This window comes from Marmota marmota, unplaced genomic scaffold (genome assembly GCF_001458135.2).
Source record: "Marmota marmota marmota unplaced genomic scaffold, marMar, whole genome shotgun sequence".
In the NCBI taxonomy this organism is placed as follows: domain Eukaryota; kingdom Metazoa; phylum Chordata; class Mammalia; order Rodentia; family Sciuridae; genus Marmota; species Marmota marmota.
This window is the reverse complement of record NW_026000171.1, coordinates 2,879,212-2,897,765: the sequence shown is the minus strand read 5'-3', so window position 1 is coordinate 2,897,765 and position 18,554 is coordinate 2,879,212. Positions and strand designations below refer to the sequence as shown.

Sequence of the window (18,554 nt, the reverse complement as noted above, 5' to 3'; positions counted from 1 at the left end):
TATATATATATATATATATATATATATATATATATATATATATATATATGATATGGCAGAGGACACAGGGTTTTCATACTTTTCCCAATGCATAGAGAATAAAAAATTGGTGAAAGTGCTAGGTGCCAGTGTTGCTGACCAGCTTAAGAGGAAGTTTCCAGGAGACAGAAGAATTCATAGAACATTCTGAATCACAGCCTTGAAAAGGTCCAAGGGGATTTTGGAGTCCAAGCTTTGCCCTTGGATGGGGCAGGCCTCCCCACCATCTCCCAGTATTCACCCAAGACCACCTAACTTCTATGTAGGTGTAACCTAACATGACCACACACCTCCTTCTATTGTTAGAAACTGCTTCTGTCAGCTAGTGAAAGTCTAATGGTTTAAAGCAGAGCTCTCAGCGGGTCTTAGCTAATATAATTTGAAACAAAGGTGATAAAAGCCTAATCTTTAGTGTAGAATACAGTTGCATAAAACCAAGTTTCCTATCTTTAAAATGAAGAAATAAATATTAACTTGCCAGAGGGTCAGTTAAAGAAGATGAACTATGTGACAAGCTCAAATTAAGACCTGGTACATGCCAAGAGGTCAATAAATGTATCTATCATTATCCCTCTCATCATCTTCACCATCATCACAATAACATCCTAATCACAAGATTTAAACTATGAGCTGAGATCCATTAGAAGCAGCAGTAGAGCTAGGCATGATGGTGCATACCTGTAAACCAAGCTACTAGAGAGGCTCAGGCAGCAGGATCTCAAGTTCAAGGTCAGCATCAGCAATTTAGTGAGACCCTTGTCTCAAAATAAAAAGGGCTGGGGCTTTGACTCCATAATAGAGTGACCCTGGTTGAAATCAATGGTACTTGGGAAAAACAAACATTTAAAAAATTTTCAAGAGCTTTGTAATGTTTTGAACAACCAATAAAAAATTTTTTTTCATATAAAAAATAGCCAGTATGGTGGCACATACCTGTAATCCCAGCAGCTCGGGAGGCTTAGACAGGAGGATCATGAGTTCAAAGCCAGCCTCAGTAATGGCGAGACTAAGCAACTCAGTGATACCCTATCTTTAATAAATAGGGCTGGGGATGTGGCTCAGTGGTTTAGTGCCTCTGAGCTCAATCCCTGGTACCCACCCTCCAAAAAGTCAATAATTCTGTGATAATGAGAAAGTGAGAAAAACTAGACACAGCCTAAAGATGCTGAAGTCAAATTGTGTGGACTAGTTGAGACCTTGTCTGAAAATAAGGACAGAAGGAGACAGTCAAAGAAAATAAAAAAGAAGAAAGAAAAAAATGAATGGATAAAGAAAATGTGGTATATATACACAATGGAATATTATTCAGCATTAAAAGAGAATAAAATGATGGCAGGTAAATAGATGGAGCTGGAGAATATAATGCTAAGTGAAGTTAGTCAATCCCAAAAACCAAATACCGAATGATTTCTCTGATTTAAGGAGGCTGATTCTTAATATGCTGCGGGGGATGGGGGTGGAGGATTAAATGAACTCTAGATAGGGCAAAGGGGAAAAGGGGAGGGAGGGGAAGGGAGGGGGAATAGGGGTAGGAAAGACAGTGGAATGTGATGGTAATCATTACCCTAACTACATGTATGAAGACACGAAGGATGTGACTCTACTTTGTGTACAACCATAGATNTATATATATATATATATATATCCCTATCCACTTCTGAATGAATAAAAGTATATAAAACTAAAAAGTAATGAAAACAGCTTTGAATAAGAAGTGTGTGAGGGTTGTTAATGAGTATCTTAAAAGATGGATCAGGTGTAAAGGAGTTAGCAAAGCTGTGGTGGCTGAATGATAAGTGCCTATGTCAAAGGTGGCAGAGAAAAGCACACCAACTCGTGCTGCAGAATCTCACAACTGGAGGCATCATATATCCCAAAAGGTAAGGAATAAAAACCGGCCACAGCTCTGTTGAAGGAACAGCAGATCCGAATGTCTCTGTACCCAGGTTGCCCAGAAAACTAGGATTCCTAATACTTGCAGAAGGGAGACATTTATTCTTAAGAGAAAATGAACCAGGGAAACTCCAGATCTGAAATAGCTCCAATAAAATCAGGCAGAGAAACCCACAGACAATGGAGTAGGCAACTGTATAGATGTGCACGGAGCGCTGGGCTGGAGGCAAAGATCCGAGAACTGCCATGGAGAGAATGAAGCCATGGCAATGCACACCAACTATGGACAGAGCAGAGGGTCAGCAAAGAGCCCTGAGGAATATCAGACCTTTCCAGAGAGGAAAGTCATCTTAGAAGGAGCTGCCCAGGAACATTATTTAGGGCAGTAGTGCTTAAAACAATTCAGCTCCTCTCTGGAAAGCAGTTAAGGGGAGGAGGAGTGGGGGACAGGAGCCTCCAAAGGAGACAAAAAAGGAAAGTCATGGGAGCAGAAGGCCAAGGCCAAGTCTGTGTGGCAAAGGTGGCAAAGGAAGAGGAAGGAGGGGCTTCAAAATCCTTTCAAGTGTGGATAGGGCCCCCCCCAAAAAAAAAATCCCCAAATAGTTCTTATGAGCCCATCATTCCCACAAGTTTTCTTCCTGGATATCTTGGTGACTATTAAAAAAATTAATAAAGTCTCTCTACAGCAGGATTTAAGAGGAATCCTACAAACTGTATAACATACAGATGGGCGGTTTGGAAAATTTAGTATTATGATTCTGACCGTATGATGCACTCGCTTGTTAAAGTAAGTCCTTTGATGTTACCCCTTGTCCTTTTCTTCTGCTATTTTTTCCGTCCCTTTTTAATGACAAGTCTTAGAAACTCTTTGGAAGGCTCCCATTTCCTTCTCTGCCTGTGCCCTATGGGCTCATACCCAAGAAAATGGTGATTGTCACACTTTGGGCCTTCTTGCCACAGGAATCTGGGCCCTAGGCCATCCTATTATTCCATGAACCCTGAACCCCATAAAAGAAGGCAGAACCTAACCATAAATGGGCCAAAGGGGAGGAACATATCAACCACAGGGTGTTGCTCAAAACCAGTCATGGTTCAAACTTATTCTTTAAACTTTTGATTCAGGGTCAGACTCCACTGTATTTGAGCAGAACACAGACCTTCTGTGATGTCTTTAAAGAGAGAGTGTTTTATGTCTTGAAATGTTAAACTTAGTACATTTACACAAAGAAAGCAGACAGTTTATAAAATCTTACTAGCTGAGTCCAGCCATCTCTTACAACTCTTTGGGGATGTGATCTGGTGCTTTTAGTAAGAATAAGGATGGAAGGACATTTGCCAGTGGAAGTATTGATCTGTCTGTCTGGTTGGTCCATTTTAATGTATGCCAGGCGAAAGAATGTAGCACATGAGAAAGCTGGTATTTATCCTTTGAAAGACCAAATTAAAAAAAAAAAAAGCCATCTTTGGATGATAACAGGCCCATTTTAGTTTTGCTTCAAAAAGGAAGAACCATTCTTGGGGATTCTAAGAATGGAGCTAAATTTGAGATCAAATGATAGCAAAGAGTCATGATGTGGTATGGTGTGTTTTAAGAATACTGCACAGTTTTGATCCAAGGTCTATTTTGCAGAGACACATTTGGGAAAGCTGTGGGATACCAATTCCACCAATGGGCACAGGTAATAAACAACACAGGATCGAATTCTGCCACACTGTTAGCATGTCTGAAGTCATCTCAGAAGGAGCTGCCTATGAACATTTTTCTGGGACAGTTCTGTTTAAAACCATTAGCTCCTCTCTGGAAAGCATCTGTCACAACTGCTTCAGGCCCCGGGAGCCTGGCATTGCGTGAGGAAGGATAGTCTGAGAACACGCAACCAAGTTTTATCTATTATCATTGTGTTAGTTACAGAGATGATTTAAACTACTCAGTTTTAGGGCCTTCCTTAGAAGCATTTCGTTTTTCTATCTCCAGAGTCTCTGATTCAGGTCTAGAAAAGAGGACAGGGGATTGGGGGACGCTGTTGCCTGGTAGAAGATGCCTGAACAGAGGCCTCAGTTGGTTCACAAATGACTGAAGACTGGGAAACAGTATTCTAGTTTGAGACTCTGCTGGGTTGTAAGATTCTCAAGGCCCTATAATTGTGTCATGTTAATTTTTGCAGTAGGCACACCCAGAGTCTACTGAGGATGTCACAACCTCAGGGAGAGAGGTGACTACAGTTGTCTGGACTAATGGATAGAGATCAATTAGACAGCCTTCACGTTTTTTAGAAAATTGTAAGAATAAGAATCAGAAAATTTTTTGCAAACCTAGATGATGAAGCCGGGCCTGGCACACGCCTGTAATCCAGCGACTCGAGAGGCAGATACTGGAGGATCATAAGCTCCAGGCTAGCCTCAGCAACTTAGAAAGACCCTGTCTCAAAATTAAATATGAAAGGAGCTGGGGACATGGCTCAGTGGTAAAACACATCTGGGATCAATCGCCAGTAACTCCCCACCCAAAAAATGTCAAGGATTAATTAAAGATGATCAGTGTTGTGAACTTTATTGTTATCATGTTTTTTTTTTAACCCCCAGCATTCTTAGTACAACCACCTGAAATTCTTAGTCTTATTTCCATTTTTAATTTTAATTTTCATTGGTGCATTATAATAATGTAGACGAGTGGAATTCATTATGCCATATTCGTACACACACATTAACGTAATTTTATCAATCCATGTTCCCCAGTACAGTTTTCAAAGGTCAAATCTGACCTATTAGATCAATATTTATCTCCTTGCAGAAAAATTTGAAGGGGAAGGCTCTGGAGGTAATGACAAGGTATACTATAATCCAAAAGCCATCAGGCTTAGAACAGAAGAGGAAAAGAGTGCTCCTGAGCGGGATCTTTTCAGGCTGACTCTCTGGACTCGCAACATTTAAAAAGTATCACCAGCCACATAACAGCCCATGACATACAGTAAAATCTTGGCTACCTGGAGCCCCAAGAATGATTTCTTCTTTCTCTGCTGTTTATATATTTTAGATGGCCGAGCAGTTATCCAAGCCGTTTGCCTTACATGACCACGTTGGAGGCAGATTTTTTGAGAATAACTTTCCAATGGTCACATAGTAAGTATGTTTTACAGCTGGATCTAAACTTGAATCTGTTTAGCCACTAAATTTCTGCCCTATAGAGACACCCTATAACTTTTATAATTTACCTGACTCCTTCTTTGCTGTCGGAATCAACTGTCATTTCTCTTTTGACTCGAAAAGAGTCTCTTTTTCATTGCTTATTCCAGGTTTTCCAACTGTCATACATCAATGTACTGTCAAGTGCTTAAATTCTGGATGGAAGGAGTGTAATTAATGAATAATGTACCCTGAGTGGGAAGTAAAGGTCCAGTAATCATAATCATAGTGATTTTATGGACCAAACTCAAAATACAACCTGTAGGATCATAGAGAACTTTGGATTTGGTGGAATCTTTGTTCTACATCCCTAATGTTACCTATGTGCTTATGTCATATGTGTCCTATTGCAGATTATAAACTGAAATGAGGAAGCATGTTTTAAAATGGAGCGACTTGTATTTGAAATCAATAGAGACCAGCTTCACTCAGTGGAAGAGAGGTTATTGGGATGCTAGACCTATAAGGCACCTTTTGAAAAGACTATAATGCCACCAAGTTACCAAGAGACGTGGACAGCAAGACTTAGAGAAGTGACTTACCTGTAGCTTCATGAGTTACTATGCAATTTCCATTAATTAAACACACATCAAGTAATAAACAAGAAAATTAAGCCTTCAAGGCAAACCACCATGCATTATTTTCATCTGTTAGGGAGCTGATGGAATTGATGGGTAGGAAATGTGCCAACACACTGTCCAAATATATGCCTGTTTTGTTTTTTTTCTCTCTTACACTCTATAAAAGGCTTCTGGGTCCAGAAAGAATGGGATAAGTGGTAGAACAGATGTCCAGATGAAAACATGGTCATCTCATGCCTAGAAGCAATCTATAATTCCATCCAATGCAGAATAACAATGCAATGGAAGTGCAGGTGTCTTCTCCAGATGTTTGGAGGGAAATGAGACTTTCCTTGCAGGAGTGGTGGAGGGGCCAGCCACATAGCTTCAAAGGGGCCAGATGTGGCTTTGGTATCTTCTGTGTATTCTCTCAATGTTGGTTCCTAACAAATAGTGTCTCTGTAAGATGCTAAGCTCCTAGAGAACAAGAACCATCTGTTCTTGCTTGATTATCAATACACAGCTTTTGGTCAGAAATCAGGGAATAGAATGAAGCTTCAGTTTCTTGAGACTGGTGCTTTTCTGACCGCTGACTACAGGCTGTTTAAGCAGGGGAAAGGAATGAGGCATCTAGACACTTATGTTCACATCAGTCCTTCTCTAGAAAAAGTGTCTGGCTAGGTGCCACCTGAAGCTGTCCCAGTATGTGGGCAGAAAATAACACTAGGTGTTCCATCTAATTAATGGTATGTGATGGCAAGACCCAACTGGAGAACTGGAACAAAACAATGTTATGAAGAAATGTCAAGGATTGTCATTTCATAAATTACAGCTCCATTTAAAATGGGGTTTTTCCCCAGGTAAACTAAATTTTCTTCATTATAACTTTAGCTGTCTGTTTCTGAGGAAGACTAGAAAGTATCTTTCAGAGAGTGATAGCTCCCATGGTGGCAGGTGTATAATGTAGAATTTTACATGGAGAAAGAGATCGGCCCATATCTCTTCTAGTGTCTCCATTCAACCCAAGGAACCTAGGACTTAGTGAACTTTAAGTGGATTTAACTGGTTTCTGGCTCTTGCCTTTGCCACGTCCCTGACATGTCCCAACATCTTGGTCAAGGAGCTGCCATCTCTATGAGATTTACCTTTTCCACCTGTAGCAACACCTATTGTGGGGCAGTGTTTGTGAGAAGACCAGAGTTAATCTATTGATTGTTTATAAAAAATATCCACATGCAATGGTTTCTTTAAGAGAAATTATGGCAGACCATCTTGTAACAAACGATGGTGACATTTCCTTTCAAGACACAGACTCACCCTGGAAGAAACTCCTCTGCTTTTGAAGCTTCTTCAACTGCCTCCAAATTCTTGACCTTTACTCTGAAGGAGTTCAGATTACATACAGAGCACCCAGTAACTACAGGCTATTTTGTCTCCCAAACTAAAAATCTTTGGGAAGAAAAGAATCATTCCATATATGATTTTTCTTTCCACATTTCAGCCATATGAGCCAAGAGATGGAGGCAGTGGTATTCCTTGAAAGCCCTCCTGCAGTATGGACAGTGTTATTCCTAGCCATGTAGTTCAGAGCCAGATTCTCTGGCCCTTAAAAAAAAACATTCTGGTAGCCACTTGATAAATTATTTGGCCACTTAAACTAGTCAGAATGATTCCAATGGCTGCAATTAAGAACCCTAAGCAATAACATGTTCAAGTTCAGTTGGAAAGAAAGGAATTAACCAAAGATTTTTTCTTGGAGGACTTTTAGAACCATTAGTGTAATATGCATAGTAAATTTCTAACAGGGGAGATAGAGCATATCACACAATCTTCAACTAGCCCTACAGGCACCCTCTGGCGGTTGCACCCCAGAATGGTCAAATCTTGCAATTGGTCCTCAAGACAGCTGACCCACCCTCTTAGCATTTCCTCTGATTATCCCTGGCTCTGTGATGCTGGCTGCCTTAAAAGATCCCCTGAAATAGATTCTTCTTTAAAACTACAAAGCAATAGAAGGAAAACACAGAAGAGGTTACATTTTTCTTGGACCTGTAGGTAGGTTTTAATTTGTTCCATCTTTTTTTTCTTTGGGGGCCTGCGGTTCAGTGTTTATTTTCATGACCATTTCCATGCAAAGCCTGATTGAAAGAAGTCCTTCTATGAAACATGCATAAAACCATGGAGAAAGGGTAAAGAATCTACATGAAAACAACTCATTCTGTGTTTCACCAACTATTCATCCTTCCCTTCCTGAGATTATATCTTTAACATTTACTTTTCAGAGATTTTTCGAAATGATTCCATCATGCGTCAAACTTTCATACTCATCTTTCCACCATCCTCAGAGACCAAATAGGATTAAAAATATTATTCACTTTAGGATCTGAGATACCTAACTTCTATCTCTGCCATTTCTTCGTTCTGTGAATTTAAGCAAGTGCTAAATCTTTCTGAGCCACTAACATCCCAGGTCAGATTGGCACACAAGGTCAGTGGGAGTGGAATTACTCCATGGGAAAATTTATTGACAAGAAGACAGAGGAAGTAAATAGCCAAGCTAAATGATAAGAGGAGAGACCATAAAAATTGTGCTCAAAGTCTGGTACTTCTGGGCTAGCCTCTGGCAGCAAAGAGAAAGTGAAATTTGTTACTTACGGGACTCCAATCTCAAAGATGTTGTTCTGGATCAACTGCTTCCCCAACATGATGATGCTGAGCTGAATGCAGAGTTCCATGAGGCAGCCCCCTGGAGCACACTGCGGGAAGGAGATGACAAAGAAAGAAGCAGTTAGGTCAAGTGGAGCTCAGAGAAGCAAGGGCCCCGAAATGCTGTGATGGGGATAAAAATGGGGCCGGGATGAGCATACATCTATAAAACGCTAGCCAGGCAGGAAACACCAGCGGCTGTACTTGCCTCTTCCATGCGGTAACCATCAAACACATAGACGTAGCTTCCAGGTCTGCCCACAAACCTGAAATCAAAAGGTGTGGGAAGAGTTACAGAAGATGGAAAGTGCCAGGGCTGCTTGAGGATGTGCATTCTCATCCAATGTCCTCCTTGAGAGTACAGGGAGGTAGCACATCACTCTGGGATAGGCAACCAATTATCACCTAAAACACTAAAGTTCACTTCTTAACCTCTTAACCCAGTCAAATTGTAGTGGACAGAAGTAAAGCTGGGCAGGGGCTAAGACTGAGTGTGGTGTGGAGCTGAGAAGGGGTACGAGGAGTGTGTATGTGTTTGTGGGTGTGGGTGTGATCTCTGAGACTAAGCACAATGATGTCTGGAGTCTAAGTGTATTCTCTATGCACCTTCTTCTCTTCACCAGTGTCAAGAATTGAATTGTGTGCAGCTCTTTATTGAGGGCTTATGACTTCCCAAGAAAATCAAGGTTTGACTGACTAAAGTTGCCAGTGGAGATTCCCGAGATCAGAAAAGAAAGAATATCTTGATTTTTTTTTTCTCACTAAAAATATTTAAATGAAAGGAAGTCTGTCTCATTCCCCTTCTATATAGGTGATATTTTATTCAGGGATAAGACGACTGGACAGATGGGGAATTAGATAGGTAAAAGCCAGTCATGAAGCCAGACAGATGATCAAGAGTCTTGCTTATTTAAAAATGGCATCCCCTTATCCACCCATTGAAATCCTATTCATCCATGGAAAGCTCCACTTGAATCTTTCCTTATCTGAGGTCTTCTTGTTTCTGTTTATAATTATGTGGTTTCACACCCTTTCCTTTCCTTTCTTCTTGTGGTATTGGGAATGGAACTCAGGGTCTCACACATGCTAGGCAAGCACTGTACCACAGCCCCCCAACACTTTAACACCTCTTCCTATAGCACTTATCACAGTTTACAGTGGTATTGTTGCCAAGACTATCTCTTCCAATATACCACAGATTTACCTAAACATCAAACACCCTTTTGTCTGAACTATGTGTATGATTTGCCCTTGCTATCAAATCTAGATAGAAAGCACTAGAAAAATATATACTCATTAATTTCTCATTAATATGGATGATTCCCAGCGTGTGTGTGTGTGTGTGTGTGCGTGTGTGTGTGTGTTACTGGGAATTGAACCCAGGGACACTTTACCACTGAGTGACATCCCCAGTCCTTTTAATTTCTTATTGTGAGACAGGGTCTTGCTAAGTTGCCCAGGTTGACCTTGCACTTGGGTCTTCCTGCCTAGGCTTCTCAAGTAGTTGGGATAATCCTATAATAGGTGTGTATCACCATAGCTGGCTCTGCTACTATACTTTCATTAGAAGCCAAGGCAGAGGTCCTGCAGAGGGGTTTGTGTTTTGAGTCACAAACACTTATAAAATACTACCCAATGTGAATAATGACAGTTCCTAATAGCACTGCCTGGTTGATGAACTTCCAGTTCTAGGGAAGCTTGTCTAATACAGTTGGTATATGTCTCCTGGGAAATCTTCTTGTAGTAGCCAACTGGCCTGGCCACAAAAAGTAATTTATCATAAATTATTTTATTTCCAGATCTATTGTACAATAAAGAATTTATTAGTTTTATCCCTGGTTCTTGAGAGAAGCCCCTAAATCCTTGGAATTTCCAGAGTGATAGGACTGTTTTTCATGGTGGGCTATTGGGACTACACCTACATTCATGCTAATGAGATTACTCAGGATGAAGTCAGAGGAGGCCAGAAAGACTAACCAATTAGTTGGGGCTTTTAGCCAAGTGATAGCATTATATCCTCAGTGGGGGAAGGAAACTAGAGATTGAGCTCAACTACATGGTAAGTGATTCAATCAATTATGTCTAAGTAAAGAAATCCCAATTAAACTTCTGGATACCAAAACTTAGGTGAGCTTTCTAGTTGTTGATACACATGGATGTACCAGGAGGGTGACGAGTCTTACAGGCATGGAAGTTTCATGATTAGGACCCTCTGAAACCGCAACCTATCTCCTCTCCCATTTGCATGTTTAGATTTGTATCCTTTTACTACAATAAAAGTGTAAGTGTAAATATAGCTCATTGTGAGTTCTGTGAGTCATTCTAATGAATTAATATACCTGAGAGGATAATGGGAATCCTGGAATTTATAACCAGTGGATCAGAATTGCTAACATCCTGAGAATCTCAGAGTTAGCATATGGTATATGAAGTGAGGACAGTCTTGTGAAGGACAGTGGCCTTAACCTGTGAAGTCTATCTTAATTTCAAGTAGTTAGCACCACAATTGCATTGCAAGAACCAAGCGCCACTGAGTGCTAGACATGCAATGCCCTCCACTCCCTGCCTTGTCCTCAAAGGAGACACCAAATTCCAGTATAGTTTCCCTGGTTGTCAGACTCTGAAGATGCTAATTCAGAATGATTTACTGCTCCAAGAGGAGACGAAGTTGGAGAACCGGAATGAGGATGTGAGTAGACAATGGGGATGGACTAGCCTTACATGTCCTGACAGTGAAGGACCCAGAATTAGTGACAAAATCACTTTTCCACGAGACACCATTATACTCACCTCCCCTTGAAAAAGGCCACATAGAAGATGGGTGAATAGGCATTGACAAATTTTAGCAAGAAAGCCTTGAGTATCAGGCGCTCTTCAAAAGTCTGTTCTGTTTTTGGAACCTCTATAAGAGAAGACCAAATTTGATTAGAGAGAAATGAGATTTCTCACCTCTCCAGAGTCTTGACCTTGGCCTGAGTCATTGTCTCCCAATTTACTCCTTCCAAATTGAAACCAAGGGACCCATCTCTCTGGCATGTTAGAACTGAATTCATCTGGAAGGCCCAAATATTTCATCAGAGAATCTGAGGCTATAGAAAGCAAAAACTACATTCTTCACTTTTCTCCTTCAACCTCCCTCTTCTTGACACTCAAGCAATGGTTTCACACTGTGCTCCTCAAAGAAGAGCCTGAGAAAGCAGAATTTCCAACTCCCATTCTTTGCTCTGTCAAGGGGAACTCCAATTTTGCCTGTATAACTTCAGCTTCTACAAGATTTTACTGAAACGAAGGTCTCCAACTAAAACGACTTGTTGACCACTGAACTAGAGCCAATAGGGCAGCTAGGCCTTGTTCTTTTTACTCCTTCTTCATTTTTGTCAGGTAACCATTCATTGGCATGTCCTCTGGATAGGCTGAGACACCTTGTCATCATTTCTCAAATGACGGAGGCTCCTCAGATGAGTGAGACAAACACAGCCTGAGCCTAGGGTCCCCAGCTCACAGGTTACAGCCCTCGTGTGTTCTATCAGGTCCAGGAGTGAGCTGACATTCCAGGATCCTGAGGAGCCCTGAGCAGAAACCCCACCAGTGCCTTCAGAAGACTTGAGACACCTGGGAAGCTTCAGTAGGCAACTGTGTGGGATGCACGGTGGGGACTCTACAGATTGACAAATGACTTGGCAAAAATCAGAGGCTACAGAGTATTAATTTGGGCTGCTATAATGAAATGAAATAACCTAGGTAGCTTATAAAAATCAGAAAATTATTTCTTATAATTCAGAAGGTTTAGAAGTCAAGATCAAGGCAGATTCAGTGTTCGGGAAGGTATGCTTTCTGGTTCATAGAGAGCCCATCATTGCCCTGACCTCACTTACATGGCATTCCCTTGGAATGCCCTTCTCGGATCCATATTCTCATGTACACCACCTTTGCATTCTTGAACGTCTAGAATAAATGTTACCCATAATCTTCTCCAGGAAGCTTTCCCAGATGCCTTCAGCTAGGAGTAATATTTTTTCTGTTTTCTTTTATAGTGTTTATATCTCTCTGTATTAACTATATATATTCATGTATTTTGAAAATTAATAGTAATATAGCTGTCACAGTGTCCATGTACACTTATCCAGATCCCAGTAAGTCAGAGATTTAGGAATTGATAGTTTATTTGGGAGGTTCTCCATGGAAGCAAGATGAGGGAATGGGATGGTGGGACAGAGAAGGGAGGGAAGACACAGGGTATGCTCATGAGCAGGTTGATGCTGCACGCAACTGGGACTCACAGGTTAATGTTCCAGGTGGTTGAAGCTCAGTTTCACTGAGGACTTTCTAGGGAGCTCTGTGAATTCACACTGAGGGGAGAGCAAGTGGGAGTGCCTCCTGACTGAAAGTCACTGTCAAACTTAGCTTCCTGGCACTTCTACTCTGTCTTATACATGGGCTGAGAATATTCCTAGAACCAGAGAATGTCTGCAGACAGACAGCTATAGGAAGTCATTGGTGTGAATTGACAATGTCTGAAGGTGACCTTTAGAGTGCTTCAAGGGGCTCCAAGCTGCTCCACAGATGGCACTGTACACAGGTGTGTAGTTTGCTATGTCACTTAATCCTCAGCTATCTATGTGAGGTGGGTATTATCTTTCAGTTTTATAGATGAAGGCCCAGAGGCCCAGAGATTAGAACCTCACTCAAAATCACAAAACCAGTAAGCAACAGAGGTAAGATTTGAACCTAAATCTGTCCACCTCTAAAGACATTTTTTATATTGTATTTTAAAATCAGGATCTTTGACATCAATGTTTGCATCTTATGTTCTCTCTCACCTCCCCATCCTAACATGAAGCACCTGAGAAATGTTTGTCACTGTTGAGTTCACTGATTTCGTGCCTGTTACCATGCTGAGATGCATAAAGCCTGCACACCCTGTCCTTCTATGAACTTCACTGAGCAAATTCTTTGTGGAAAACTTCTCACACAAGGTCAAGTCTCTTCCAGATTTAACTAGAAACGTAGGGTGTTATCTCCCCTTTCCCGGAAGAAGGGGCTCTTAGAAAAGCCTGCATATCCATAATCTTATTTCCTACATGGCACAGTGAGTCCTTAATTCATGTCAATGCTGGGTCTCAGGCTTGAGTATTTGTAGATAATTAGTAGCAACCTCCTTCTCACTGAACAACTGCCTGCATAAAGATCATTCTTTGGTGGAAATCAAAAGCACCTAACCTCTACCCCAAGTCTTGGAGAACCTCCAAGGTGCCCTTGACTTCTACAGATGCAGCTTGAAGATCACCTAGACATGATTTATGTGTGGGGACCCAGTTGCCAGAGAACACGCCTGGAGACTGAGAACCATAGAGAATCATATTACTTTCTTGAGCATTTTCAACTTCATAAGGCTTTGTTTAGAAAATATTACATTTGGTAAATATTTTTTATTGATTTAAAAAAAATTGACAGTGGAATGCATTACAAATCTTATTACACATATATACCACAATTTTTCATATCTCTGCTTATATATAAATATGTTGACACCCAATTTGTGTCTTCATACATGTACTTTGGATAATGATGTCTATCACATTCAATTATTTTAAATATTATGTTTGGTAACTATTTTAAGTAAATTTGAAATTCATATATACATACATATATGAAATACATATACATACATATATGTATATATACATGTGTGTGTAGGTGAACACAAACTTTAACACTAAAAATCCATCTAGAGTGAGGCCTGTGGTGGGGAGAAGACCCAGGGGACGTAAGAGCACACCTGTAGGGGTCCTGCTTGTGTGGGGCCTCCCATGCTCCCTGGGGGAGACTGTGACACAGACATTGGCCTAGGCTCATCAAGCTCCTCCCCTCCTCTTGGATACACACCAGGTAAGGGCAATGTGAATGAGTGGTAGCCAGTGAGATATGAGTGGAAGTGAAGTCTGCCACTTCCAAGCCTTGTCCCTCACATCTCCTGCGAGGTCTTCTCTGTCTCTCTTCCCTCACCTCCCAGGGAAGACTTCCAGCCCCTAGAGCATAACAGTGCCACCCAAAGGAGAAATTTCAGATCTCCCAACTGAAGACCCTCCAATCATCTGGCTGTGACATGAGCAAGAAATCAATCTTGGAGGTTTACAACATATCTACAGAACAGGCTTCATGGCTAGAGTTGCTCAATTGACTAATGAAGGTGGCATTCTGGGATATAAGTTCTGAGACACTAGCTTACATTTCTAAATGAAGGAAAAGGCCCACTCCAACGGGGGTCCTTGGGAAGTAGGGGCAGTGCTTCTGAGCAGGCTGAGAGGTCACTGGGAGCAGCCTGAAAGGCAAAGCTCTGTGAATCTGTTCAGCCAGTGTTTGACAATAGGTGAGGAGAAATGTGTGTGAGAGACAAAGTATTTGAGTGTGATACTCTTATCCTTTAGAATAAGTCATTGAGAATTTATTATAACATCCTCCAAACAGCATATCCTCCAAAACTGAGAGAGCAACAACTTTTTGGAGGTCCAAGAAATATTTGCAATATTCAGAGAGGACTCTTCTAAGATGGAGATGGAGGAGTAAAACAGTATTAGTCCTAATGATAGGAGAACAACAGAAGGAACCTCTAACAAACACGAGCAGGAGACTACTAAGGAGACTCCACAGGAAGAGACAAGTCCCATGGGCTTGGAGGGGGTCTGAGGATGGGAACGCTCAGAGATTCTTTTTCACTATATTGGCAATAGCATTGCCTGCTATGAAATCTGGACATTATTGTAACTGTATAGGAAATGAAGCTGGAAAAAATCTACCTTAGCTGATTGATCGTTTTGCGGTTTTCTCCTTCTTGACATGCCTGAATGGATAGCCTCATAGATAAAAGATCTGAGTGATCTCACACTGTTTCACCAAATAATCATTCAGATAATGACTTGTACTCACCATTTACAGCCAACTCTGCCACTTCTGTTGTTTCTTCCTTAGTTCATGCATGTTAGTAAGTGCCCTAGATCTTAAATTTCTAAGGTCTTTCCTTCCCCTGCTACAAATCTTGCCCCAACAAAGGCCAGTGCCTTGCTGTTTGATTTATGTGCATCAGGTCTTCACTGGCCCTAAGATCCCACATCACCTTCCTCAACCTGATCCTTTTTGCCCTTGATAGAGGAAACAATTCTGAGGCCCAAGTGGAAACGCCTGCTATTGATTTCTAAGGTCACTTTCAGTTTAGATCTCATAGCAGTGATCTCTTCTGTGGCTCTTCACCTGATCATTTTTTCTCCCTCCTGCCCCGGCCCTGCCACATACAGTTACAGGCTTTAAAAAAAAAAATTACAATAAACAAGATCACGGAGATACATCTGGACAGGTCACAGCTGTTGCCAGACATATTCTATGAGGTGCAGGTACTGAATAAACGAATGAATGAAAGCCAGGAAAAAATATTTGGAAGAATAAAAAAATTATCATATACCACAATTACATTCAAGGAGGAGCCAGGCGCAATGCCTGTAATCCTAGCAGCTAGGGAGGCTGAGACAGCCTCAGCAACAGTGAGGTGCTAAGCAACGCGGTAAGACCCTGTCTATAAATAAAATATAAAATAGGGCTAAGACATGGCTCAATGGTCAAGGTGCCCCTGAGTTCAATCCCCAGTACTAAAAAAAAAAAAAAAAATCCAAAGGAGGGAACTTTCTTTGCTGAGTAGGATAACAGGTGTGAAGATGCAAAAGCAGCAGCATAAAGAGAGCTAAACTTTCCTAAGTAAGAGAAGGTCTATGAAATTAGTTGTAGGATGCAGAAAAGGAGGAGGAGTTGGTGCAGTGGGAGGGGAAGGGCAGACAGGGCAATGAGACAGCTGAGCCAGAGGAGAAATGGGTGGAGACACCCAGTAGAAATCTTTATTAGCTTCTTCTGTGAGATTTTTAGTATGACAACTTTATTTAGTTTCCCACAAAATATTCATTAAGATTCATCTTTAGTGAAAGATTCACCCTTCACTAAAAATTCATAATATTCTAGGTTTGCCCTTGTAGGATGTGCTAAAGGACTAAGTCTTACTTCAGGATAGGCACAGGGGCATGAATAGAGACTGTCCACAGGATGCTGTTGTGTCTGGGTTACACACCAGAGAGAATAGAATGGGGTAGGAGAGATGGAAATGATGATGGTGGAGAAGGAAGAGGAGGGGCAGGAGGGGAGGTGGGGAAAGAGGAGGTAGAGGAAGGAGGGAAGGAAGGAGAGAAGGAAGGAAGAAAAGAAGGAAGAAAGGAAAGAAGGGACTTTCCCATAGGATATTTTTCTTTAAAAAAAAAAAAAAAAAGAAAGAAAAGGAATTTGAGCCTCTGCTCAGCATGCCTGAGACATTCAATTGAAAAGTAACTTAACTACAATTCATCTCTCTTAAATTTTGGAGTAAGGAAATTAAAACCAATATCACCAAAAAAATAAATAATCAGGTCTGAGGGTCTGAAAAATTAGAAAATTTGTCTTGTAAATATGTCTGGAAGGGGATTAGGAAGAGGTATCGAGTGGCACGTGTCTTTAATTTCCTTTCATAATCCCCTTTGAACTGTCTGTACTCAGATCTTCTACTCCATACAGGAATTTCCTCCAGTTCTCTGAAAAAGAGAATCTGTTGCTTTCAGAGCTATTTGCTCCAAATAGAAATGAATGGCTCCCTTCCTCTATACTGATAAATTATGGGCCAGACTATTATTTATTAGTTTTATTTCTAAAAGCAGCATTTGCCTGTGGTTTTAGGGCCATGAGCCACCATAAATAATGGGCATTTCCAATAAACAATTCAAATCCACTTGATAGGCCACTAAATCAGCTGGGTCCCCCCACCTCAGAAAGGCCCTGTGGCCATGGTGTGCACTTGTTGAGCCTTTTGGGGAAGGAGGACCTCAGGGAACACCTCACAGTGAGAGACAATGGAGCTTTGGAATGCTAAAGGCTGGAGCTCCAGTATGGCTTTTGGATCTCCTTCAACAGCCAACACAGGGCACCTCAACTGCCTGTGACAGAACCCGTGCAGCTGAAAACATGAAACAGAGTCCATCTGGGGTGGAATTATGCCTACAGGTTAGGTAGGGCAATCTGCTTTTCAGGCCTGGAGCAGGATCTCCTCACAAGACTCTGGATGGTCTGAGACCATGAGGGAATGGTCTAGTGCTGTGCTTCACAGAACTCCAAATACAATGCTTCTAGAAACCATTGCTATGGGCATATAAAGGAGGAGAGTCAAGTGGTAGCAGTGTGAGTCCACAGGCAGGCAGCCCCTCGCCATCATTTATGTGCCCCTGAAATCCCACCTCCCCCAGGAAGCTCCCAAGGTTAATTAGAAGTCACCTGAAGGTTTCATCTAGCTCTCAACCTGTGCGGGCAGATTTCCAACAGGACTGCATCTCAAACCAAAATGGATGATCAGATAGCACTCCCATGATCAGACACCAACCCCCTTTCTTTTAAGGATTAAACCTCGTTGCATTGTGTCATGAAAAAATATGAGTGCAAATGATCCAGCTGTAAGCTGCCTTGGAAAATAATTAGTATGAAAGCCTAAGTTAGTCCCAGGGGCCAGCTTAGGACTCCAAGTCCCCAGAGTTCCTTCCTAATCATATGGAAACAGCATGGCTAGCAAAAGCATACCAGCTGCAGGATCTAAATCCTGGAAAAGCATCCCATCAAAACTGGTTTCCCCAATAGCCCCTAGCCAGCAGATGCATAATGATGGCCAAAAGATAAAGTGAAGAGATGCCTAAGAGTGTATTTACACTAGTCCACCCTGGCTCTGCTCTGCACGGAGGCAGGGAGGGTCTGAGCCTATGTGACTGAGCCCAAGAGCAAAGGCGCCTGTTCTCCCTGCCTCTCCCCCAGGGCAATGGAACTTTGGCAAATAGCACTGTTTTCTGACAGCCCAACCATCTGGTCCTCCTCCATTTGTGTGTGAATGGGTGGGTGGAGGGACTGTCTGAGCCTTGAGTGAGATGCTGCTGCCTTGTCTGTGCCATGGGAGGGAATCACCAGAGGAGAAGCCAGCCAACTGGGTCAGTAGGCAGCCAGCACATTGGCTAAGGGAAGTGAGGGCACCTGAGGTGCTCCTGCTTCCCTGGAGAGCTTCTTAGTACAAGGAACCCTTACAACCAGGAGGATAGCTTTCACCCCAGACTAAGGGACATGTGTGGG

At 41.7% G+C, this 18,554-nt stretch overlaps 1 protein-coding gene across 2 annotated transcripts in view; it reads right to left on the bottom strand.

Moving 5' to 3' along the window:
• Window positions 1-18,554, bottom strand: part of Ano2 (anoctamin 2) — a 355,142-nt gene that overhangs the window by 36,374 nt on the left and 300,214 nt on the right. For both annotated transcript variants that reach the window (XM_048787661.1, XM_048787662.1), the window contains 3 exons: window positions 11,172-11,283; window positions 8,590-8,647; window positions 8,331-8,431 (listed from right to left, as the gene is read on the bottom strand). In XM_048787661.1, coding sequence (XP_048643618.1) covers window positions 8,331-8,431; window positions 8,590-8,647; window positions 11,172-11,283 — 271 coding nt within the window. The remainder of the gene's footprint in view (window positions 1-8,330; window positions 8,432-8,589; window positions 8,648-11,171; window positions 11,284-18,554) is intronic.